The 26,003-nt window shown below is 32.9% G+C and overlaps 1 protein-coding gene and 1 non-coding gene across 4 annotated transcripts in view; both read left to right on the top strand.

Moving 5' to 3' along the window:
• Positions 1–26,003, top strand: part of LOC118194579 (uncharacterized) — a 134,897-nt gene that overhangs the window by 97,591 nt on the left and 11,303 nt on the right. For all 3 annotated transcript variants that reach the window (XM_035365747.2, XM_035365746.2, XM_035365745.2), the window contains exons 3-4: positions 18,296–18,471; positions 21,544–21,669. In XM_035365747.2, coding sequence (XP_035221638.1) covers positions 18,296–18,471; positions 21,544–21,669 — 302 coding nt within the window. The remainder of the gene's footprint in view (positions 1–18,295; positions 18,472–21,543; positions 21,670–26,003) is intronic.
• On the top strand, positions 24,661–24,731 carry TRNAM-CAU (transfer RNA methionine (anticodon CAU)). The gene has a single exon. It is a non-coding gene; the product is annotated as a tRNA-Met (tRNA).

Genomic DNA, 26,003 nt, shown 5'->3' with positions numbered 1-26,003 from the left:
TGCCTTAAGAACTTGCTTTAGAACTGAAGATATTCCTGACCACGAAATTCCTCTCCGGTCAGTTGCAATTGCTCAGTCCAGTGGAATCAGCCAAGGATTCGTCAAATGTATGTGTAAAACAAAGTGCCAAAATATGAAATGTCTTTGCGTGAAAAATGTAATTTTTTTCCTTTGAGAACATACAGACTCCCCGTGCACCACATATGTACAACACGGGGCTTACAGAAGTAAGTTAACTAAAACATTAAAGATTACATGTATAAATAAACATTAAAAATTACATGCATAAATAAAGCGAACAAAAGCAGAGAACAGCAATCTGGACTTCACGAAAACAGATAAGTTCACTGGCCAAGTCACTCCGAACATTTTCAAATCGTTATGTAAGCATAATCTAGGGCCATCAAATGTAGGGCACGAGAAAATCAAATGTTCCACATCCTGAGGAACTCTTTTTGAACATTCACATAAATTGTTGGATCGTAGATTAAACGAAACAGATAACTTGCAAATTTACCGTGACCAGATAAAAACTGAGACACTTTAAAATTTAACGAGAGGAAAGACTCGGAATTCAGTCTATGGTAAGTAGAAGGTAGGAACTTTTTGGTGACTTCAGCATTAGAAGATGAAATATATTCCTCATTCCACATAGCTAAAAGCTTTTTATAATGAAAGGACTTCCAATAACTCTTTGAAATGCTAATGTTGATATCAATGGGTAAATTTAAGGCATCTTTAGCTAAGAAATCAGCTCTTTCATTTCCGTAGAAACCATGATGAGCACGCACATAAGCAAAGCAGATATCAATACCTCTAATTCTAAGTGAACTAACAGTTACTAGGATTTCGATAACTAATTTATCGCAGCTGGTAATACTGTTCAAAAGTTGAAGAGAAGAAAGAGAATCAGAACAAATAAGGTACCTTGAGGATGTTGTCCCATGATCCTGGATCCATTTGACGGCAAAATAAATGCACAGAAGTTCTGAACAGAACAACTGTGCATTCATTCCGTATACGGTGTCTAAGAAAACAAACCTCGGAATGGCCAAAAAGAACAAATGCAAGGCCAACCTTGTTGTTCATCTTGCTGTCATCTGTAAAGAAAACCATATGAAAATTTATTTCAGCAGTTTCTTTATAATCGCTGAAATTTATGGATTCTAAAGTGAAAAATGTAATGAAATGTAATTCAAAGTATCATTCAAGCCTACCATGTTTCAACAAGTAGGCTAATTTTAATTTCGTATTTTTCATATGAAAATTTTGTTTCCGTTAATACGAAAGGCACAAATTTTGCTTTGTTCAACTTCATTTTTCTGTACGTGTTTTGAATAATTTTTTTAATGGCACTTTCATTATTTTGTTAGAATAACATTTGTATTTTTGAGGAATTCACGCCATCTATACAACAGCCTTGTCAGGACCTTTTTTCATACTTTGCCTAAATAGCACTTTTCATTCTATAGAATGCCTAGGTATTATATACAATGTCTAGGAAAAGTATGTAATAATTCTTATATTTCATACTTTGCCTAAAAAAGTCCGGCATTCTATAGAATACCCGCGTTTCACTTTGCCGGGAACATAGCATATATTTCCATTCTGGGGTGAGCTTAGTTATTTACTTCCCTATACGAAGTAAAGGTAGCATTGTAATCGCGAAAATTTCGGGTATCATATTTCAACAGCTCTCGAAACCAATTGAACGATGTGTTTACATGACATCTATACGCATGGACAGCATATAGGACTGTTTTTGACAAAAAGGATTTAAAATGTATTCAGAATAGATTTTTTCTTGACGTTTGTACGTACATATATATGTATGTGTCTCGCATAATTCAAGAATGAGTAGCCGTACAACGTTGAAATTTTGTGTATGGGACTGCTATAGCATGTAGTTGTGCACCTCCCTTTCTCGTTGCAATCGGCTGCACCGATCATACATATGAATATATATTTTTCCCATTATGTTACCTGTCTTGGTGAACTTAGATTTTTTATTCTTACACGTTGGTAAATTATACATTTTTTGCTTTAAAGTGATTGAATTACGTGGTTTTTGCAGTATTTTAATATTTTAACGCAACCTGAACATCCTAATAAGCTGTGCTTACTCGATAATGTGTGTAGCACTTTACTTGAAACATTTCCATCCTGTGTGCCTACCTTTTCTTTAAGAGTTCGACCTATCATCGAGGAACTCTCTCTCTCAGATATGTGCCCCCAAGAGGTGCAGAATTTAGAAATCCCGCGTTGGGAAAATGCACGGATCCAGCTTCTTGATGTTTTCAACCATCACTTGAAGGCAAGCACTAACGACATCGCTTACAGACAACTCTTTGCTGAGCACAGGCATAAATAATAGCAGTTATCTTCCAGTATATGCAGATGGATCCAAGTCAAATGATCATGTCGGGATGGCATTTCTAATTGAAAATCACATGGATGGCAGACGCTTGCACCATGCTTTCTCTGTCTTAACATCTGAACTAACTGCAATATATTATAGTCTTTTTTACATCTCAAAACTCTGCCACAAAATGTTCATAATTTATACAGACTCCTATAGTGCGCTTAAATCATTAAAAGCTTTTCCCAACACTCATCCAGTAATAGTGGATGTGCTTAAGATTCATATAAACTTGACTAATCGTGGATATGAAATTCTGTACTGCTGTGTTCCCGAACATGCAGGAATAAAGGGAAATGAGCTGGCGGATGTCACAGCGAAATCTGCTGTTGAACCGTCCAATCGCCTTAGCCCTTTCAAAGATATCGGTTATGTCATCAAAGAAAAGATTCGAAAAAATGGCAGCACCTTTGGGACGTTTAAGTTGACAACAAGCTGAGAAGTGTAAAGCCTAGAATTGAGCGTTGAGATTTTAATAGAAATCGAAAGGAGGAAGTTCTTTTGGCTCGCCTCAGGATTGACCACACTAGAGTGACACATAACTATCTTCTAAAAGCTGAAAAGGAGCCTATTTGTTTAAATTGTAATGTTTGTGTATATGTTTGTCATATTTTAACTGAGTGTCTAAGTTTTCATAATTTTCGTCAGAAATATTTTAATAGCTGTGACTTACTTCTCGACCCTTTAATGGGAAGAGAGGTTAATTGTAATTTATTTATTATATAAAAGAGACTGGCTTCTATTACCAAATGTAATCTATTTTGAAGATTATGTATTGTATTTTAATGTGTGCTTTGTTTTTATATGATTTCATCCTCCAGATTTGGTAAGCAATTTCAAAGCACCATTCATTTATGATTTCATCTACCTCGTGTTTAGCGCATTATAATTATTTTTGGTTTTGCGCCAAAAAATCTCACTCACTCACTCACTCACCCCTCACTGTGAACTGTGTAATGTGTTTACTTTACAGAAAACGCATAAAGTATGTCACAAAAATGTTTACAGTAAATACTTTATATTACTGCATATAACTTTTACGTTAACTGTAAACACTTTTATGTGTTTACTTTATAGTTTTTAATTTATGTGTTTACTCTGCAGTAGCAGTTGATAAAGTAGAGTAGTAGTTGTGTATAGGCTTCACTTATCCATGATATACCAGAAGAAAACCTCTAATATTTGCAGACCGCGTGCTTTAACTGTTAATTTTGTATACACTTCGAGTCACGCCGAACTGAAAACCTTATTACTTTCAGTTATGATATTCGAGTCTTGGAAAAATAGAAAAATTCTTCCACTTGGGGAAAATACTCGTTGTAAGCTTCGTGCGCATGAGATTCAGTGAAATAAGCTCACAACTCGTCTTAAGTAGTAAAGTTTGTTGTTGTTGTTTGTTAAACTAAAATTCTTTTAATTCTTCATGGGCTGTTAATTTACAGTAAAATAATAGGAAAATAGTTTTTCCTACTATTTGGCTTTTCCATTTTCAGTACATCGTTTTAAATAAATTTTGAGTTTCTAAATCTTTGTATATCTTCTTGAAATTTGAATAGCAAATTCTTTAAGTCTGAAGTTCTGAGAATTCGATTTTTTTTTCAGTCACTGCATATCTCTCAACATATTTCAATATACTTATTAAAAAACAATCTGAGTACAAGCTGACTCACGTAGCTCAAACCTGCGTTCTTTTAAAGGTCAAAAATACATAAAAATGTGGTTTATTTGCTATTTAAATGGTATGTGCCTATATGCATGCACATATTAGTATTATTATCGAAAATTTTACTCCGAATAATTTTTTTTTAAACTTACATCTTTGAGAGAGCAAACCCCTTGGAAGCACAGACTTTTTTTTTTTTAAATACAGACCTTTAGCGCCATTTAAATGACATTATTAATAGTGTAATATTTGTCATATGATGCTACATTATCATATGATTTCCAGATATTTTGTCGTCAGGCTGGGGGGCCTTCAGTTTTAAATAGTATGTCCGGTGGTTCTCAGATATCTAGACGAAAAATAAAAAATGTAACTCCTAGTTATCTGCAACAACATTTTCATTAAATAAAATACAAATGACCTGGATTTCTTATGCAGTATAGAAGAAAATAATTAGTTATTTTTTTACCATTTTAAATACCATATATTTCAGAATATAAGCTAATCCATGTATAAGCGTAAAATTAAAATTTTACTGCCATAATTTAGCCAAAATATGAAGCCAACGTATAAGAGAATTTGAAATATCCTATTCACCGGAACACATCACGAATGACATGAACAACTGTATAAATTATTAAGCACAAATAGCACTCATAACTTAATAATGCTAAGCAAAAATATGGAACTGATTTATCACTATATATAATTTTAAAAAAAGATGTAGATAGTGTGAATATAAAAATATCCGTATAAATGTATCATATTATAAGATATGCTAGCAGTTTTCAAAATGACCATACTTTTTAGTTAGATTAGTCATGATCCCAGGACCAATTAATCTAAGGACGAAGGTTCTTTAGAATTAGAGCTTTTAAGCTAGTACGTTGTAAGATAACGTATAATGCACTACTCCTACAAAATTATTTGTACTGAAAATACAATGCAAAAAGGAAAACTGGGATAAAGAATATTTGCTACTTTTATAACAAACCTTAATTAATTAAAATACAGAGATAAGATAAAAAATGCAATGAACTTGTTAATCACTCTGATAATCAAATACTCAACCACGCTTACGATAATTAAAAGACCCTCACATTCACGTGACATTTGAGCTTTAAATGAGATGGTCACACAATAGCAGTGATTTGCTACGCAATTTAGAGTTAGTTTACAAAACTGGACTCCGCTAAATGATATCAGCGAAAATGTATGTATGTCCTTTGACTCGTTTAGGAACAAAGACATAAAAAACCAAAATGAGAAATCTAAAATTTTGTTCCTCTTATAATTTTTAAATTATAATTGTGACACATTATTTAGCATATAATATATTTAAATCTTCCAGAAAGATCTGGAATTATTTAGATGGGAACTTGGGGAAAATGCTCCGTTTGCATTACCTAAATCAGGCCCTGATGATAATACATGTTGCATCTATAGTTTTATGAATCATATAAGAGGATATTTATTCAAGCATTCACAGAAAAGAAGATTCATATTGTAAAACAGAAATCATAAACTAGAACGCTACTTATTTAATAGTTCCTTATAGCAGTTCCGAGCCCCGGTCAGACGCTCATGTAGCGAAATAGTTCATATATCCGAGGAGATCGCATACGTATACATTTGCGATGTACTTAACAGTTGACGGCGAATGGGGACACTATCATTCTACCAAGAAGTTAGGTGGTATCATCTCGCTTTTCCGCATATCTAGCGTAAGGAGATACATGAAATAACATTGTAAGATATTGTTGCCGTTGTTGTTCAAGACATAATTAGATAATTTACGTAATTATGGCATTATTACATTTATATTGCATAATTATGAGATTAATTTACAGCACAGCATACACTTACAATAATATACATTACAAATACACTTCACAAAGACAACATTTTACAAATGCACATTGCTGGGCATCCATAGAACAGCGGTTTAGTAATAGTAAGTAGACTGAGTAAATATTAAATTCTTACTCTAGGCAGTGTTCCTATTTTAAAAAATTATATAAAGAGGCATATAAAGGCTTTGAGTTTTGCCATCTTGTAATCTGGGAGATCATTGTTCATCTGGTAGCAAGGATCATCCAAATTATGGACAAGTTTGCCCTTATACTGACTGTCATGAAACGGATCTATTGACTGCACTTTTGACTGCTGATCAATACCATTGACTGTTATGATAAAGATATTCGTTCGACCTTCAGGGTCATTTACCACCTTCAAGGACACTGGCGTCGCGTAGTACCGCACTTCCTAGCTGTGTTAACAGACGGTGACACGAGCAAACAGTAACACACCAAACAGCATGCCAACTAACGCCATTCTCTTCTTGTGAATTTCTCTTTTCCTTAATTTCTTATATTATAAGAACTCAGCATATAATAAACATTCATATACTCGCGTGCAAAAATTAAAAAATTGCACATTATAACGAATTTTTAAAAAATTAATGGATTGATTTTAATGAAATTTGGTATGAATTTACATTTATAACAGATAAAGAGATTAGCAGTAAAACTCATAGTGTAGAGATGTCCAGAATCCATATTGTGATATCGAACTGATAATGAATCTAGTGTGGGATATAGTCCCCTCTTACAACCAGACAGCGTGACGGTATACTGGATATAAAGCCACTGAGGAGAGCCTGTGGCAGTAGATCCCACTCCTGCAGCAAGGCAGTTTTAAACGCCGGGTTGGTTCTCGACGGGAATGGCGACATGAAATTGCCCTCCCAAGAGCATTCCAGATAGGTACTATAGGGTTAGTAGGATCAGGAGATCTGGCTGTCCAATCCATGCGACGAATATCCTAGATTTCCAGGTAATCATCGACCAGCTGAGCGTTGTCGTCCATTAATAGGATACCAGGACCAACTGCACCCCTGAAGAGCATAAGGCTCTAAGATATCCTCATAACAGTCAGGAAGCCTTTGTGAAACACATACAAGGCTGTGCCGCCGTCCAGTATAGTATCTCTCCAAACCGTTACATCTCCTGCACCGTAATGATCCTTTTCCCTGATGATAGAGGAATGGTATCGTGTTTCAGGCACTCTCCAGATACAGCTGTACCGAGAATCAGTGTCCAGGCTGAATCTCGACGCGTCACGCTAAAGGCGTTCTCTTGTGCGCTGCACTGACGCAAACAGCCGGTCTTCTGGCATTCAGTACTATCTCATGAAGCCTTCGGTCAACTGTAAACGCAGAAACTCGGGTTCCAGTAATAGCATAAAGCTTACGTGAGAGCTGTATTGCAGTCCTGTGTCGCAGTCGCAACAGTCCTGTGTCGCCGCGTTGAAAATAGCAAATAACTATCCTCATTCATTGTTGTGGATCTTGGTCGCCTTTTTCGAAGTCTTTTTGGATCCAGCATCCTGAAACTAATTCCACAACCTGCAGTTGTCACTGAGAGTTACATTGAGCTCTGTAGCCACTTGCGCATGCAGCCGGCTTGCCACCAGCCTGCCGATAATTCGCCATCACATTCCGTCTTCTCATTCCGCCATCTCATTCCGTCTTTGTGATTATTCATTTTACTTAATACCTTGTAAAATCTACCTAACTCTTGGGAGAGACATGGTTGATTTCATGAAGAAGTACTGTAAGGTATTTTCTCCCTCCTCTCTGCATGTCTTGGTGATGTAACGGTAGCACATTTGGCTCGTATTCGAGAGATCCAGCTGCGAGTCCCGGTGAGGGCATTGCTCATTTTTCACGTCTCCTGCTTCAAAATAACCTAATGACTCTACAGTGGCGCCCGAAATAAAAGGTGATGGATGATTATTTTTCACTACCAGTATTTGGCGACCTCGGTCGCTCTTTAAAAGGAAGAGTATATATTTTCTCTCTACTTTCTGCATGCCTTTGTAGTGTAATAGTAGCCCACTCCGCGCGTATTCGTGAGGTCCATGCTCAAGTCCCAGAGAGGGCATTGCTGATTTTTCACGTCTCCTGCTTTAAAATAACTTAATGACGCTACAGTACAAGTACACAAATCGCCGAAAACGTCTCTTGAGCGTATATCCCCTCCGTAATCGCAGTTCCGCAGACATGTACGCATACGTATTCGACTCTGATTATTTGCATAATTTATCGGCGGTATAATTATTACTGTTACTGTTTTTGTATTTATTTAGCTATTTTTAGTAGAATTTGTAATTAAATTTATTTTATATTCCCGTGCAATGCAGCGCGAGACTTATTTGAAGAGAAAACTACGCAAAAAAAAATTAAAATACAGGAGCACGAGCATTTAACATTTTAATAAATAGATAATGTTGCTTGTTAAAGAGGACAGATCCATGACCTTGAAACGTACAAAAGTTTGAAGTTTGAAGTTTTTTTTAACAAAATTTCATACATAACAGTTTTTTTTTTTTTTTTAATTACGTACCCGTTAAAGGTTTTTTTCGAAAAATCAAGAAAAATTTCAGAAAAGTTTCAGAAAAATCGAGAAAATACGATAAAGTTCCCATGCATTTAAAAAGCTTATAAAAGCTGCAAGAAAGCATCTCAATTCAATTGTTTAGAAAACTCTTATTATTTACTTAAGCGAATTCGCGGCAAGATCGGATTAGCTTTCTCTATGTTCCTTTGCTTTGAATTGAGTTGTATTCAACGTTTTAGTAGTTTAGAATATGACTACTGTGAGATATTGCGATATTATACAAATATCTCAAGAAATTTCAGCATTTTGTTTTATTTGTTGTGGTAAGAATAAATTTCATTCACTTTAAATCGGACTTGGGCATTTAATTTATTACGAACCCGTAAGAAAGCAACAATTCCTTTGGTTCAATACTTTTCTCAAAAATAGACATAATTTGCAATTTCTCTTAATTTTGTACACGAGTGTATGTTTATATGTTAATGAATTGTATAAAAATTCAAAAGCTGTATCTGTCTGAAGGAAGAGGTACTTTCATGAAGGAATTTCTGATGGAAAATGGCTCATATTCATGTAAAATAGGAAAAAAATTATTAAAATGAAGCTGCATTCTCGTCGCGATTCGAACCCGTGTCAAATTCAGAGATCTTATCCATTTGGCTACTGGTGGACCTCCATCCAAAAATGTGCATTAATTGACAGCTTATATTGTCGTTAAGGCATCTAGTCAGTAATCTATTAATAAATCTAACTCTCGAACAATGAAGGTAAATAACACAGGAAAAAGAAGTAACCCAAATTTTAATTAGCATAAAATATTGTAAATGTTGTTAACAATTTAGATAGATTAAAAAAATATTTTAGTAATTTCTTGTTGTTTTGGGGGTGCTGAGAGTTGTTTGCTTTGCAGAGCTCGTGGTAGCCAACCTAAAGGGTTACAGCCGAAAACATCGCTGATGTAAACGTCGCGGACAAAATAGCGCAAAGCGAAAGCATCGTGGTACAAAACATCGTGAGATAAAAGAAAGCAAAGAGGAAACATTGCGGTACAAAATATCGTCGTCGAAAATAAAGCGGTTCAATAACGTCGCAGTTTAAAAATATCATCGTTGAAAATGTCATAGTTAAAACATAAAGCTCCTACAAATGGTCGCATGACAATAACATTGCAGCCATGCGTTTTTCAATCTTTATGTAAATACATATTCGCATAATGATTTGCAAGCGCAAGAAATTATTTATTTTTATAACCCATAATTTTGAATTAAATAATATATTTTTGCTGAAAAGTGAGAAGGAAACCTAAACATTTAAAAACCGAAAATGAGTAGAAAACTAATGCAACTTACAGAAATGAGTAGAAAATTAATGTAACTTATAGACCTTTATTAATTACCTATGTAAATTTGAAACTTAAGTGCTATAAGTTGCATTAATTTTTTACTCATTTTCAGTTTTTAAATGCTTAGGTTTCCTTCACACGTTTTCAGCAAAAATATGTTATTTAATTCAAAATTATGAATTATAAAAATAAATATAGTCCTCTTTTCTTCTTGCGCTCACAAATCATCATGCGAATATGCATTTACAACTTTTAAAGCCTGAAAAACGCATGTCTGCGATGCTCTATCGTCATGCGATGATTTGTAGGAGCTTTATTTTTTACCACTATAGTTTGGATGACGATATTTTGTTCCACGGTGTTTTAGAAAGTATTTTGTACCACGGTGTTTTAGAACTGCAATATTTTCTCTTTGCTTTCTTTTCTTCCCAAGATGCTTTCACCTTGTTGTTTTCTTTGCGACGTTTTTGTCCGCGGTGTTTTTGCCGCGATGTTTTCGGCGGACACCAAGTTAATCAGATCTTATCAGCATCGATATAGACTTCAGATTTTCAGCTCAGACTTTTATTTTATTAGAAAACTTATATACACTTTGAAAATATGATACTTCAAGCAAAAATCAAAATTTTATCCCTGACGGGAAAAAGCATCAAATTAATAGATGTAAGAAATGCACACGAGTTTGAACTTTAATGCTGGATAAAATATGCAGAATGTTGTTTGTTAAAGAGAACAGATCCATGACCTTGAAACGTACAAAAGTTTTCAGTTTAAAGTTTTTTTTAACAAGGTTGTATGCATAATTTATTTTAATTACGTACCCGTCAAAGTTTCTTTTTTTCTTTTTTAAATGTTAACTACCAAATTAGTTAAGTGCATTTTCATGCACAGCAAGTTTTACAATCAGTTTTATCGAGCCTACCGTTCAAATCCTCTAAAACCCAGCTGTTCCTTTTTTTAAAAATATCTTGTATGCAAATAGCAGTTTTAACTTTATTTCCTATATAAATCGCATTCAAATGCTAATTTCAGTATGACCCATGTAGTAAAATAAAATTTCAGTTCGCATTAGAACTTGTGTTTTGAAGTCGCAGTAACCTCTCATTCCACGTATCGAAGAAATTTCAAATCTGATAACTTCTGATAATCTGTAAACATTTGATGGATTTACCTTGATATCATTCATAATGGGAAAAAGTAAGCAAATCTTAACTGCTGAGCTTGAAAAAGAAAGAACCTTTTACGTAGTTAGCGGAAATGCATGTGAACTGCAGTTAAAATATATGCCCGGACACATGTATCGGAATAGATAAAGAAGACTACAAGCTATATCTTGCACTCAAACCCAACAGAACTCATTACCGAGGCGAAAGATACACAGCGTTTCAGTCATTCTGTTACTATTTAAATTTTCCAGTTTTATTTATCCTACGTTTGCCCCCTAGCACTTGGTTGAGTGGTAACTCATGACTCATCACTCACGTATTATTTTGGCAACTGTGGTAAAACTGTATTATTTCAAATTAGTAAATTCTTATTTCTTCGCGACGTACGAAATTAATATTTTAAGAGAGTTTCGCGAACATTTTTTCTTTGCGTTTCGCTTAGATAAATAAAAACGAACTTGAGATTCAGTCACTTTATTTTTCTCCCTGTTTACTTGTGGAAAAGGCTAATTTTTCGAAAACTGCAGTCCCATAAAACTAAGATTTAAAGATTTCGGCTAAGAATCGTTTAAAATATATTTGAAAGTAAACTATGGTAAAAAACTTTGAAATGCTTGTCATTGTCTAAACAGCAAAAGCAATTCGTAATTTATTTATATATAATAAATTGCGAAAATTACTGTTAAAATTTTTATCTTTCTTTTCGCTACTAGTTATAAAAAACTCTTGTAAGAATGCAAATATTCATTTTATTTGCATAGCATGCACGAAATATTCTTCTAGTATTTTAGCAGTTTAGTAATAGTTTATACTCATTCTAAAAAATAAAACATGCCTCCTGTAAGTAAGACATTTATTATCAAAATTGAGTATGATTTTTAAGTAAAACCAAGCAAACATATCGTTTTTTTTTTTTTTTTTTTTTTTTTTTTTTTTTCCTCGGGTGGATTAAAAAATCAGAATAACTCGAGGTTAATCAGTTTCTATTTAATGTCATTCATTTATGCTTACTAATATATAACATTCTTTAATTATAATTTTGTTGCATGTGATATGCCTTAAGCATTTTCTCACGAGTAATTTATGAGTTTCCAAATGCTAAAAATGTACTAGCAGTATTCAGATGAGATTTTATAACTTTAGAATTTTAATTAGTCATAAAAGTTAGGCATTAGAATTAATTAGAAAATTAGACATTAAAAAATCATTGCATAAAAGTTATTTCAGTGATAATTTATGCAAATTTTATTACATACTGGCTATCTGCCAATAATTGAAGCCGTCTATTTTTTCGTGAATCCCGTAAGATTCTGTGAATTAGACCTCCTTTTTGAAAAAAAAAAAAAAATTGTGTTGATCAAGTTGTTACACGATAATCTCCATCATAAGAATAACATAAATGTAAAAAATGGGGCCAAGTTTGAGAGAAACGGCGTTAAGTACAGTCGGTGTCACAGACAAGAGGTGTTGAGATCTAACGGATGGCAAGTTCCATAGCAGTTCCTTTAGCCATAGATGTAGGAATGCACAGCGTCCTTCAAATCATTTTAAAAAAATTTATTACTTTCTTTGATATCGGATTTCTAACTTGGCAAGTTTTAATTGTCAATAAATTACGTTAAAAATATTTTACTACTCCAGTTAGAAATTAACTTGAAAATTAACAGACAAGTTTTAATTGTCAATAAATTACGTTAAAAAAATTGAAGCCTCAAGTTAGAAATTAACTTGCCAATATAAGTTAGAAATCCGATATCAAAGAAAATAATAAATTGTTTTTTAAATGATTTGAAGGACGTTGTACATTCCTACAGCTATGATTAAAAGAACTGCTGTGGAACTTGCCCATCCGCAAGATCTCAACTCTTTTGTCGGTGATACCGACTACACCTAACGTCGTTTCTTCCGAAACTTGGCCCGTTTTTCACATTTACGTTGTTGTTATGATATCATTAATTTTTTAAAAGCTAAGTCAAAGGTTAGGTTCTTATTTAGATACTTAAATGAAAAAGCGTCTAAACAAATACGTAGCCTTCAATTTTTTTTCCCTTTCGCTACACTGTTTTCTTTTTATGAAAATGAAATAAAAATTTTATAAACCTTTTATGAAATGAAAAAGCTTCTAAACAAATACGTGATCTTCAATTTTTCTTGCTTTGAATCTGCACTTTTTATTAGCAGTATCTGCATTTTCCATAAGGGTGGAAATGTTGCGTTTATGCTGCACTGATTTCTTTTTATTAGCAATTTCTATATTTTCCATAATGGCGAAAATGTTAAAGCTCGTGACGCATTCAGTGTTTGATATTTTTTGACACGTTTTCTACTTATCGATAAAGTTGCCAAGTCGGAGCGATATAACGTTCGCAGACGGTTGCATTCTACTATATTTCTTAAGCTTTAATTTGGCTTCTATCTAAATTAATGAGATAAATTCTGTTAATGGTTTTCGTTCGAAAAAGTGCAACATATGCCTACCCTATGCTGAATATTCAAGAACCTATATCGGGGAGGGCACTGTCAAGACTAAGACCTTGCGATTTTTGGATTCTTATTGCACATACCAAGCAAATAGGGAATTGTTTTCGGCGAACATATGCATTATTCATTATATGAAATTGAAGCCTCAAGTTAGAAATTAACTTGCCAATATAAGTTAGAAATCCGATATCAAAGAAAATAATAAATTGTTTTTTAAATGATTTGAAGGACGTTGTACATTCCTACAGCTATGATTAAAAGAACTGCTGTGGAACTATCTAAATTAATGAGATAATTCACTCGTTCTAACACGTATGTTATGTTATGAATTAATTTTATTTTATTTTTTCTTGCTTTGCTTTGGTTCTCGGCGACCCAAAGTATTTTTTCTATTTCTCCGATCCATTCGTCAATGTTTCTACGCAGCATTACACGAGCTCCTATTTTGATTACGATGACATTTTCTAAACCTGCAGTTAACGAAGAAGCATCCTCATTTTTCTTCAAAGTTTAGCTTGCTCGTTTAATTAAGTACCGCGGGCAATCTATTTCATCTATGGCGTCTAATCTGATTTCTAACTGTTCCATGCTTAATAACACTGCATTATTGAACTGGTTACACATATTTTTGGTGGCAAACAAACACATCGCATGTTAGGTATCGCTGAAAAATTATTAATAATTTCAATTAACTGTCCATTTTGGGTTAGGGATTTTAATTTTAGGAATCTATCAGATAAAGCGCTTATATCTTAACTTGTTGCGACACCTACTTTTATACGATTGAACATTTCGCCGAACTGCCGATCAGTTTCCTGCCTCATTTAATTGTTACTTCGTCAGTTTTTCTGCAAACATCGTGGTTCGGAGGGTGCAAATGAGAGGAAAACGACCCGATCCACCTGGCCTAAAAACAGACCTAATGATTCCTCGATGGGTAGTCGACATCGCAGAAAATATATCATCTCAACTGACAAAAATGGACATCTTGAGTGGTTTTATCTGGCCTTGAATGAATCAACGGATGTGTCAGATACTGCTCAGGTGGTGAGTTTTATTCAAGAAGTAGAGAAAAGCTATGAAGTGAATGAAGAACTTCTTGATATTGATAGTATTCACGGCACGACTACTGGGGAAGATGTTTTTAAAGGAGTTGAAAATGACATTAACAAAATAACCCTGGATGGGAAACTTGAGATCTATTACAATTGATGGAGGCAGAAACATATGTGATAAAAATAAAGGGGGGTTGCTCTTGTATGAAAATAGGTCCTTCCATAAGTTAGGTGCGCTAAGCGGTCCCGAGCATTTTAATACGTCTGACGATTTCATGCTCTCGAACGGCGAAATTTCACTCACGGGAGGCTGCTGCAGTAGATCGCCAAACTACACGATATTAATTTTACCAAACTAGCCATCATCTACATATTGGGTGTCATAAATTTCCGTTGATCGAAGATGTATGTACATAAGCGTTACATTTGAGATCATTGATACCTCATCAATAATTAAAAGAATTACGTTATTTAAATCACTTCTCAAAACTTTGGACTTATTCAGATAAGGAAGTACACGTGGAACAGTTTCCATAATCTGTTGGTAAATGTAATAGTATGTGTATTGTCAAACAGTTTATATTGAAAGCAGCAATACTTATGAGAGCAGCCACTTTAGCGAACTTATTAGTATGTTACCTAACCCATATTTGTATAGTGTTTATTAAATAATTTTTACCAGTGCCTCGTGTTTAACTTACGAATGATCTTAATACTGATGTATTTTCTGTTAAAGTTTTACTTAGTTTACCGAATATACGTTTTTGGTCGACACTCAGGTCTTTTATCATTTAAGCTCATCGTCTGACACCCACTCTTTTGCATTCCGTAAATCTTCTGTGTTTCAAAATGTACGAATTTCAGTGGATTGTCTATGCTGTTATCTTCATTAACGTCGTATTGTTGGTCTTGTCCAATCTCTGCTGCTTTTTCTTCAATCATTTTGAAAGCTCTCTCTAATATTATTTAAGAATTCTGTTCGTATTTCTCCTTAATTAAGTCCATCTTTAATTTTATCTTTTAAAAGATTGAAAGCTTCTGTATAAGTATTACAACGGGATTTGAGCTCGGTTACATTTCTCCATGGATAAAATATTAAGAAGAGAAATAATATTTTTCAGGATGTATGTTTAATTATTAAGCAGTACAGCTATTTTTAATTATTAAGCAGTATAAATGTTCAAACCTTATTTTAAAGTATAGATTCACGGTTCCTCTTTTTATTTTCTATTGCTTTATTTGCATCTGACATCTGTTTCGTCACTAAGTTTGAGTTACTGAATAGCAACGCTTCTGTCGTTTGAAAGCTGTTTACATTCTTTTCGCGATATCGCTGTAGTTAGTTTATCGCTGTAATTAGGCCCGAACCCACTACGAAAATGAAAAAAAGAGCTGCTTCTACAGTCTACCTCTGCACTCTCATTCCATCTATTACAAGTAGGTTTTTATTCTTCACTTGTTAGCATCTGATTGGCGCGGAAATCAGCGATCGGTGCAAGACCATCTATTGGTGACGTCAAATGCTTGTTATGAGTATTGTTTGGTTTAACTTCGATAATAATGTAGTTTTTTGAAGTTTTAGATTTTTTCCTTTGTATATGCCTAATGATCTTCTACCTTGATGCCAAATTTCAAGTATCTAAGTAATTTAGAAGTGGTCTAGGTTTTTGAATAGTCAGTAAGTGATAAAAATGACACTTTCCAGATCCAAATAATTTCATCACCATAAAAGGTAGATTAATGAAATTTGGTATTTTAGGTGTTCAAGGGAACTCTGTTGGACATTCAAAAATTGCAAGTTTGTAGGTCTAATAGCTTTTGAGTAATGGGAAGGTCTAAAATAGCTCGAAAAGGCTCGTGTAAAATATACATGGCCGGTGTCTCGCTGTTTTCTTTTCCGTCTGTTTCGAACTTGGATGACACACTGCAATGTATCTAAATATCAGTGCTTGCAACTCAAACGGTTAACACCAGAAACCTTTTCCTAAATTAGTATTTCATTTTAATTACATGAAAATTTAAATACTTCGCTCCTAAATTTGTGTACGACACCTGAATTTTCAAAAAACATATATTTTAAAATTAAAAAACTCAGTCCTTTTTTTTTTTTTTTTTTTTTTTTTTTTTGTCACACGAGAATAAAATTTTCTGTTTTACTTTTCAAATTGTGTATAAAATTTTCCTAAATATAAGTCATTTAAATCGAAAGACCATATAAAAACTTAAATATTGCAGGTAATAAAAACTGAGCTTTTTGATTTGAAAATGCCAAAACTTAAGTATTTTTGCCATTTAAATAATTTTTGTTATTGAAAGATCATAGTTACGAGGGACAATTGGGTCTCTCGTAACTATATTCTCGTAGCCGTTTCAATGATAAAAACTGCGTTAGAATTTTTATGGATTCATTGTATAGTATCATTCATGCCAATCAATAAGAATTGATAGTTTATTTTTACTTTCAAATAATATTTCCTCCACGGCCGCAGGAAATAAACAGAGCAACAAACTGTGTGCAGTATTTTGTTTGCTGAGCGTCTGTATGATTATTTGCTTTTTGCGTGCATCATATTTGAACTTTTGTAGAAGGTAGCAGTTTTAAAGCAAAAATATATGAAAATTTAGTATTAGGTGTTTTACAGAAAGTTTTTACACATTTTTAGAACGATTTTGAGACCGTTTAATTAATTTTTAAAATGTAAACAGTATTTGTTTTAATGTTCTACTTAATAGCCTTTTTTGTGTGTGTTATCAGTTTGGTTTTTAAGTCAGTGATAAAGTTCATAAGTCATAAGATTCAATTCTAGTGTCTCTCTACTACTGAAAGTTAGTACCCACTTAAATCCGTAATGGTTTTCACTTTCAGTATAATGTTCAATAAATAAATTAAAATATATTTTAAAATTTGTGTAAAATGACTTTGTCCAAATGCAGATTAATCTTGCTTTGATTTAATATTAACGTGAAGCTATGATATTTGATATATAATATGTATTAGGTACATTTTTAATAAAGATATATTTAGCTTACGATAAATTCAATTGAATGTAACCTCATTCTAAATCGAGATATACTTGTATCCATATTTTAATTGAGGTTCAGAAATTACAATAGAAAAGACTCTGATTCTAATTATTCACTTGCTAATGCTGATCTAAAAAATAACAAGTAGTCAATATACTTGATAATCGAGGCTTTGCTGTAATTAAATAATCTAATCTAATCTAATCTCTTTTTTTTTTCAGTCTTTTGTGAGTACGTTATTCTGACCCAGAAATCTCTAAAATAGCTAAATGTTTACTTTTCAAAAGCAAATCAATAATCGTAAATAAAATATGCATCAACGTATTGATTCTCCGCAGTTATACTTGAAATTTACGACGCACAATCTGTTGACTGTGAAATTACCAACATTTTTCGTTTGACTTTCTAATGATTTAAAGACTGGATTATTTATTTTTTTATTGTCAGAAGTTGTTAGAAGTTTAGGGCACCCAAATCAAGTTGTAACTTCTGAGACATTCACGCGTCATCACTTTGCAAAATTTCAATAAAAAATAATTCAATCTTCCCCTTTTAATTTATAAATCTGATATCAAAACACTAAATTTGGAATTCGTACGAATTACCAATTAGAAACTAGCTCAAGTCACATTGGAATTTTTGTTTTATTACATCCAAACTTAATTCTGCGTTCTGAAGGCATCAATAGAATGAATGCATGCATATTTTAAATGAATCACAAGAATTATTGCTTTTTGTCTTATAGTAAATGATGGCGACCTCTTCGCTGGACTGGAGAGCCGAGAATGCGTCAACTGCGGAGCCATATCCACTCCTTTGTGGAGGAGAGACGGAACTGGCCATTACCTGTGCAACGCTTGTGGCCTCTACCATCGCATGAATGGTATGAACAGACCTGTGGTGAAAAATCAGAAGAGGCTGGTGAGAAATTTTTAAGATATAGTGAAGCTAATGAGAGAGTTAATTATTACACACTTGAGATATCTTGTCACATGCCGAATATATGTGCGTCACATTATGTAGTAAAAGTAATTTCCGTCTTCCACTATGTGCATGTTGGGCATGCCCCAGCTTGCTTTTGAGTTTTTATAATACTGATATAAACATTCCATAAGAATTATATGTTATATAATTGAAACATACATGCTTCTAAGAAGATAAAGTGATACGTTCTACATCTCGAGATTTTAATGAGTAGAATACAATTGCTTTTTATGGAATTCGTAATTTCCAGGAGTTTGTGGCTATTGGTCGCTTCAAATTATCCTCAATATTATTCTCAGCTATCTTAAGAGAAACTGCTGCTAAAAAGTTAAGATACTCAAAGGCTTTAAGAACATTATCAATGGGATCAGAAATATTAACGGTATGATAACATATGGAGTTACTTAAAACCTCCAGAGCTTTTTCAACAAATGTGAAATAACTTCTAGCGCACGATGCTATAGACAAGTATTTGACCACTCCCAGGAAAGTTTAGATTTTTCAACAATGTCTATTCAATTGGTTTTAATCTATAATAAATATCCATAAATTCATCTCGTTACAAATTACCCACGTTATACAGAAGTGCGGATTGTTTTTATATGGTTGACTTCGTTACACTTGTAAGTAATGTATTGTTATAATGTGAAAGGTAAATGAAAGATTTTGTCTCATGGATTAATAACAGCTTTCTATTTCGCTCGGACTTAACTTTTTCGCGCAAAGTGAAAATAGTACCTCTTCGTTTTAGGCAGATCAATCCAGAAATAAAATCCGCTATCGAATAATATTTTGTATAAAACTGTCTCCCATTGTGTCAAAAATGTTCAGCATTTTTCCTCTGTTCACTTGTTTGCATGTGTTTAGCAACATAGAGCTCCAAATTAGCTTTTTTTTTTCTTTTTAAAATCTGCATATGCATCTTTCTCCAAGTGTTTATATATCTACTTGAATTGTATATACGTTTTCTGGCATGCTATCTCTTTTCTTTTTTTTTTTTTTTTTTCTTTTTTTTTTTTTTTCGTTTTTAAAACTTTTGGGGAAATAAATACATTTAAACGCTTATAAATGAATTCCTAGTCTTTAGTAAAGTAAACATAAAAGCAGCTTCAGCTTAGCGTATATATTCAATAAAACTCTATGGATTTCAAAAGCGTTTCTTACATTAAGTCCGTCTTAAATTTTTGAACGAGTGTAGCGAAGAGCCATATGTATAGAAAAATTAGTTTGCGGAGCTAATAATGAAATATACAAGTATTTAGACAAAAATACAATAGGTAGAACAAAGAGAAAATGAAAACAACGCCATCTATGATAGTTCTTCTAGTTAATAGTTTTTTTTAATATGTATGTAATGTATACATTTTTCAAATTATGTCTCAAATGTATACATATTTTTTTGGTTAATTAACTTTTTAGTAGAATAAACATACTACATATACTTTTATAATTTTTCAACTATCATTTATCTTTTTTCAATAAGTTTCTTCAAAATCTGCATGTATTTTTAACATGCGTACGGCTTACCATTAACTTGTTTTACTGTTAAGCTAATAAGACTGCCGTTTTTAGATACTTTAAAATAAATAATAAATATTCTTATATTTTTATTACTTAATTGTCTCTCTTTCCATATTTACAAGACTTCTGTTTTTTGTCGATATACATATCTCAACAACTTAATTAGACTTTTAATATGATTCTATACCGTTTTATATCAAATCTCCCTTCAGCTATCAAACAGAACGCATAAATGCACTAAATTTTGCAAAGCTAATATGTGGTTTACGACTACCTTTTTTATGCGTAAAAAAAATTGATCCACCAGCAAGCAAGTTGGCTATTCTTGACGTACAACGATTTGGTGTAGATAATGCGTTAAAGAAAAACACCTTTAAAGTCCCAGTTTTAAACATCTATTGAAAATCCCAGACACAAGAGCAAAGTAATATTTTATGAATGGCATTTCTTTAATAAAGCCACCTTCAACATCGGCTACAGTTTTCAGTCGATTTCGAAAGCAAGGATAGGCATATTTTATAATCTCGGGAATCAAATATTCAATTCCTGACCGATTCTCTTCCTCGTCTTATCTTTACAATTGCAGCCAGTTTTATTAGTGGTTCTTTTCACTATATCTACACATAATAGTCAAGAACTTTGCAGTCAGATGAACTCGGAGGCCTCATGTCAGTGGTAACATTAGACAAACATATTTTCTTCGAGCCACTGTGAAGTTTCCTTTTATTTTTTCTAACTGCCCGAATAGCTGGTCCACTGGGTTAGGTGCTCATCAGTCTGTTGGATACCGTCGATGGAATTAAAAAACAAACTTGAGAAATATCCTCCGGGACTTGACAATATAAAGTGAGGAATATTATAAGGTCCGGAACAAGGGAAGAAAGTAAATGATGAGGACACTGGCAATGTAATGCTGGAGCAAAAAGCAGTGGAGCACATATGTCTTCATTGGCTGTCTTTAATTCAGAGTATGATTATGGTATTCAGAATGTTTTGATGCAGTTTTGGTTTGCTATCAGGCTCTCTTAAAAAGTGTGTGAGAGCTGCTGCACATTTGAAACGAAATTATTATTCCTTTTCTTTTGTTCGACTTGATCTGATGTCTTTCTGGCAGCCACATTTTCCCCATTAAAATGCTAAATGTACTCATTGTCGTCTAATTCTAATTCTTCTTGCATACGATATCGTTACTGGTCATCCCGGTGCAGATAAAGTGGACTTTCTCCTTCCTTCTCTCTTCTCAGACTACTCACAATTGTCCAATCTGTCTTCTTTAAAATCTTGCTAATTATGAATCTGGAATAAAAATTTGGATCAAGAAATACCTTAAATTAACTTTAATTTCCTTGTTTAAACTCGCGTCAATTCTACTCTCGCACTCTCTATATAATGGTTTAAGAGAAAAAATTCCCAAACATCACATGTACACTGTTCAATAATCTTTGTTATATTTTAATTAAAACTTATCTATTCTTTTTCCTATTTCAGTCAGCTTCTCGAAGATTAGGGTTGTACTGCTCCAATTGCCAAACGACTAACACTTCACTTTGGAGGCGAAACAATCAAGGAGAACCTGTATGCAACGCTTGTGGTTTATATTACAAATTACACAGAGTAAGTGCATAGATTTTAAAACATCAGTACTAAACTTTATCCTTAATTTGCGTCAGTATTCAAGAAAATGTATGCAAAAGGCAAAGCATAACATTAAATTTCGTATTTATTATTCATTTTGTAGGGATTAATTTATTTTTAGTATTTATGTTCAGTAGCTTTTCTATCACTCTCTCTTTCCGTTTTCCTGCCAGAATGCAAATTTTAGTTTGCGCTTTTTCAAATGAGGTAGAAAGAGGTAATATTTAAAGGAAGGTTTTAGACTGTTGCGTTCCGCCTGCTGAAGGCCACATTACTATTTGAATCTCTTGATAACAGTGCGTCTGCGGCGTTGCGTTATTCTCGCCATTAGGCTTGTCACGCCAATATTAGGTTTGAGCCAACTTGCGCTTATTCTCTCTGTGTAAGCCTTTGGCTAAACTATGACTTAACGTAGTTTAATTTAAATTCATTATTTTTTAATTACTTCATAAATGTTAGCGGGTTCTCTAAGCACAAGCAGTACCTTCTGTTAAATTACTGAATTTAATAAAAGGATTTCTTACACCTTTAGCACATAGCTATCATAATTTCTAAGGCATAGTGATAAATCGCTTACGTCTTGCAGAGTCTCAAATTAGTTTATGCTTCCAAAGAAAGTGAGACTCTGGGCCTATCTACATGTTTTATCCTTTCCTTCGATTGTACTACATTTTGCCAAAGCAGTTAATTCCTATTTTAAGATTTGTTTAAACAAGCTATGGCTGTTTTAAAACGTTTATGCTCATATTTAAAAATTAAAAAAACACAAATTTTAAAATGTACAATAAACTAATATATAATAATAAACAAAATGTACAATCTGGATAGTAATCGGAGGGTTACCAAAATAAAAGCAATTTATACGATAAACATTATTGGATAAATAAAATAATCCTTATTATAATAATAAGCTTTTAAAATTCTTTAATATTTGATTATTTTTTAATGTGGCTGCAATTTAGTAAATATACTTAAACAAAATATTTATAACGTTAATAAAAACATTTTACAATACTGTCTCTTTTCTGTGAATTTTATTAAGGTTTTTTTAAGTTTTTATGTTGACTAAAGCCCTGATATTAAAATCTTCAGCTGATAATATCCCTGGTATACATACATTCACTAGCTATTTTTTTCAAGAAAATATTCTTTATTTTCATATGTGATTAATAGTCTGAAAAATATTCTAGATACACATATATGTCTAGAATATCAAAAATATTCTAGGTATACTGTAGTCATTAGGTTATTTTGAAGCAGGAAGCGTGAGAAATGAGCAATTATTCCCCGGATTCGAATACGCTCTGAGTGTGCTAACGTTACACCGCGAAGGCATGTGGGAAAAAGGGGCGAAAATTCCTTATATACTCCCTCTTTTAAAGGGCGATTGGAGATTAGAGGACCCAGTTGCCAAACCCTGGTGGCGACGAATAATTGTCCACCACTTTTTAGTTCGGAGCCACTTATAAAGTCATTAGGTTATTTTGAAACAGGATACATGAAAAATGAACAATGCCGTCGCCGGAACTCAAACCTGGACTTTTCGAAACGTACCGAGTGTGCTACCGTTACACCATGAAAGCGTGCTGGAAGGAGGGAGAAAATACATTACAATACTATACAAGAAATAAATAGAAAGCTAGGTGTGATACTATATAGCTTTATTTCAAAAATAACGCATTAAAGCGTCTCTAACTGCTACAATCTAACTCCTTTGCTTCCATATCAGTTGTGATACAAAATTACAGAAATATTCCAAAATTTCTTAAAATAATTTGAAATATTTCTGTAATTTTGTATCACTGCTTCACAAGACCAATATTCTAAAGTTAAATAATATATTACAATATTTTACTATTACCATCGGTTAATAGGTATTTCCCAACATCTGAAACTAATTAGAATTTATTAGGTATAAACTGCAAAATGTTGTTTGCAGAAAACAATAAAATTTAGAGTAGAATTTAAGTAAAATTGATAAACAACAGAGTAATTAAAATGTAACTGTTGAAAAATATATTTCATAACAATTCTTAAACTACCTATCTTTAGTTGTACATATTAAGAAATGTATTAAATGCTAATTTTCGGAAATGTGGTGAAATATTTATTTTAATCTGGCTATTATGAAGCCGCTTATCGCTTATATTAGGCTAAGCAACAATCAAAATCCTATATTAGGCTAAGCAACAATCAAAATCCTATATTAGGCTAAGCAACAATCAAAATCCTAATATTCAAATGAAAAAGTAGGCATATACCCCGTGTGTACTATATTCAAATAACCTAACTAACCATATGAAAAACACGTAACAAAATATTTTTATGAAATCACATTTGTATTTGTGAAAAAATTATTTTAAAATAATACCATAAAAAATATGATAATTCAAATGAAAAATTTGTAAAAAAAAATATTTTTACAATATTTATTTATAAAAAAAGTATTTTAAATTCGTTTTACAAAGGACTACTACCAAGGCTTGGGGTAGTATTAATTTGTTAAGAGTATTGAAGCTTACATTTTGGTCTTATTATTTTCTTCGGTTGGAATAATAGTTTCTCTAAGAATAATAAAACTTTAGATTAATAGTTATATATTAAAGATATAAAGATTTATTCTAAAAGCTTAAATGATTGATTGCAACAATTTGAAAGCACAGGATGACAAATTTTGATGAGTTACCTGGAAACAGTTGCAAAATACAAACATTAAACTTTATGTGACAAATAATCAAATTGATCGACCTTAATAAATAATCGACACCACATTAATAAATATATTCGAATCGATATTTCACACTTTATTCTGTTTTGCCAATAAACTATTCCTCAAAAAAGATGATCATATTAAAAGATATTAAAAGAAATTCATTATTTAAAAATGTTATCTAAAGACGAGAAATTCTGAAAAATACTAAAAAATTTGATCTGTAAGTTTATGAGGTATTTCCTTCCTCCTTTCTGGATGCCTTCGTGGTGTAACGGTAGCACACTCGGCGCATATTCGAGAAGCCCAGGTTCGAGTCCTGGTGAAGGCATTGTTCATTTTTCACGTCTCGTGCTTTAAAATAACCTAATGACTCTACAGTGGCACCCGAACTGAAAGGTGGTGGATGATGATGATTCTTCATCACCAGGATTTGGCGATCGGGTCCCCTAATCCCCAGTCGCCCATTAAAAGGAGGAGTATATGAGGTATTTTCTTTCTTCTTTCTGCATGCCTTCGTTGTGTCATGATAGCACATTCGGCGCGTATTCGAGAGGGAATTGCTCATTTTTCATGTCTACTGCTTCAAATAACCTAATGACTCTGCAAGTTTCATTAGATATCAAGAAATTTCTAGAATATTCTATAAAGTAATGTACAATTTACCGTTTACGAAGTTTTATGCAAACCTGTGTTTGAATTCTTATCACTATTTCATTAATCTTTCGAGGATAGCTCCAAAAATGTAACCATGATGTCTAGTATTTGTGCATAAGTATATGATAGCGTATTACAAGCTAAAAAATTCAAAACTCCAGCAATAATGTTTTGCTACATATAATCTTATCAGGATTTATTTTTAATTTCAATGATAAATTGCGAACAGTTCCGTAATTCAATTCAAAATGTCCACTAATATGATTGTTTTATACAAAGCATGCCGAAGATCTCAAATCACTTGCAAATGTTAAATTTCTAAATTTTTCGATATTTCTTATTTCAAACATCGATTCTAGAGTTATATGACGAAATTTTAATCTTCAGTATATTCATGCAAAAGTATGAATCATGTGTTTACTGACTAACAGCGTTTCAAATCACTAGGTCTTGTCGGCCTCGAGGTTTACTCAAACTATGTTTGACGTTTTACCTCCCTGGTCGGAATAATATCGATATAATGATTAGCGAAGATATAGACTGCCATAGCGTTATACATAGTTTCGAATCCTGTAGAATGTTTGTAAATGCCTAAAGTCTTTGTGGCATAAGGACACCTAAAATATACAACGAACAGAATGTCCTCTTGTCAATTTGTTGGTAGCCAAAGAGCGTAGTAAACACTTGGATTTGTCTACCGTAGTATTCCAATTCGAAATGGGATGGAGTTGAGCAAAGTCATGCTGTTACTTATAAAGATGTCCAGAGCTCTTGCCAGCGGCAGATACAATCCTGCGCTTCTCGTCACAATGCAATTCGTAGACTTGTTATGATTGACATCATAACAAGCCATCATAACTTCTAATAAGACGTCATAATAACATAATTACAAGACACTGACATTTTAAATTATTTCATATTTTTTATTTGTTTAGGCAGACAATAT

Source organism: Stegodyphus dumicola, chromosome 6 (genome assembly GCF_044657685.1).
Source record: "Stegodyphus dumicola isolate Sdum_Otavi_A_Nest chromosome 6, ASM4465768v1".
In the NCBI taxonomy this organism is placed as follows: domain Eukaryota; kingdom Metazoa; phylum Arthropoda; class Arachnida; order Araneae; family Eresidae; genus Stegodyphus; species Stegodyphus dumicola.
Note: the sequence above shows the minus strand (reverse complement) of the source record. Positions and strands in the feature narration are given on the sequence as shown.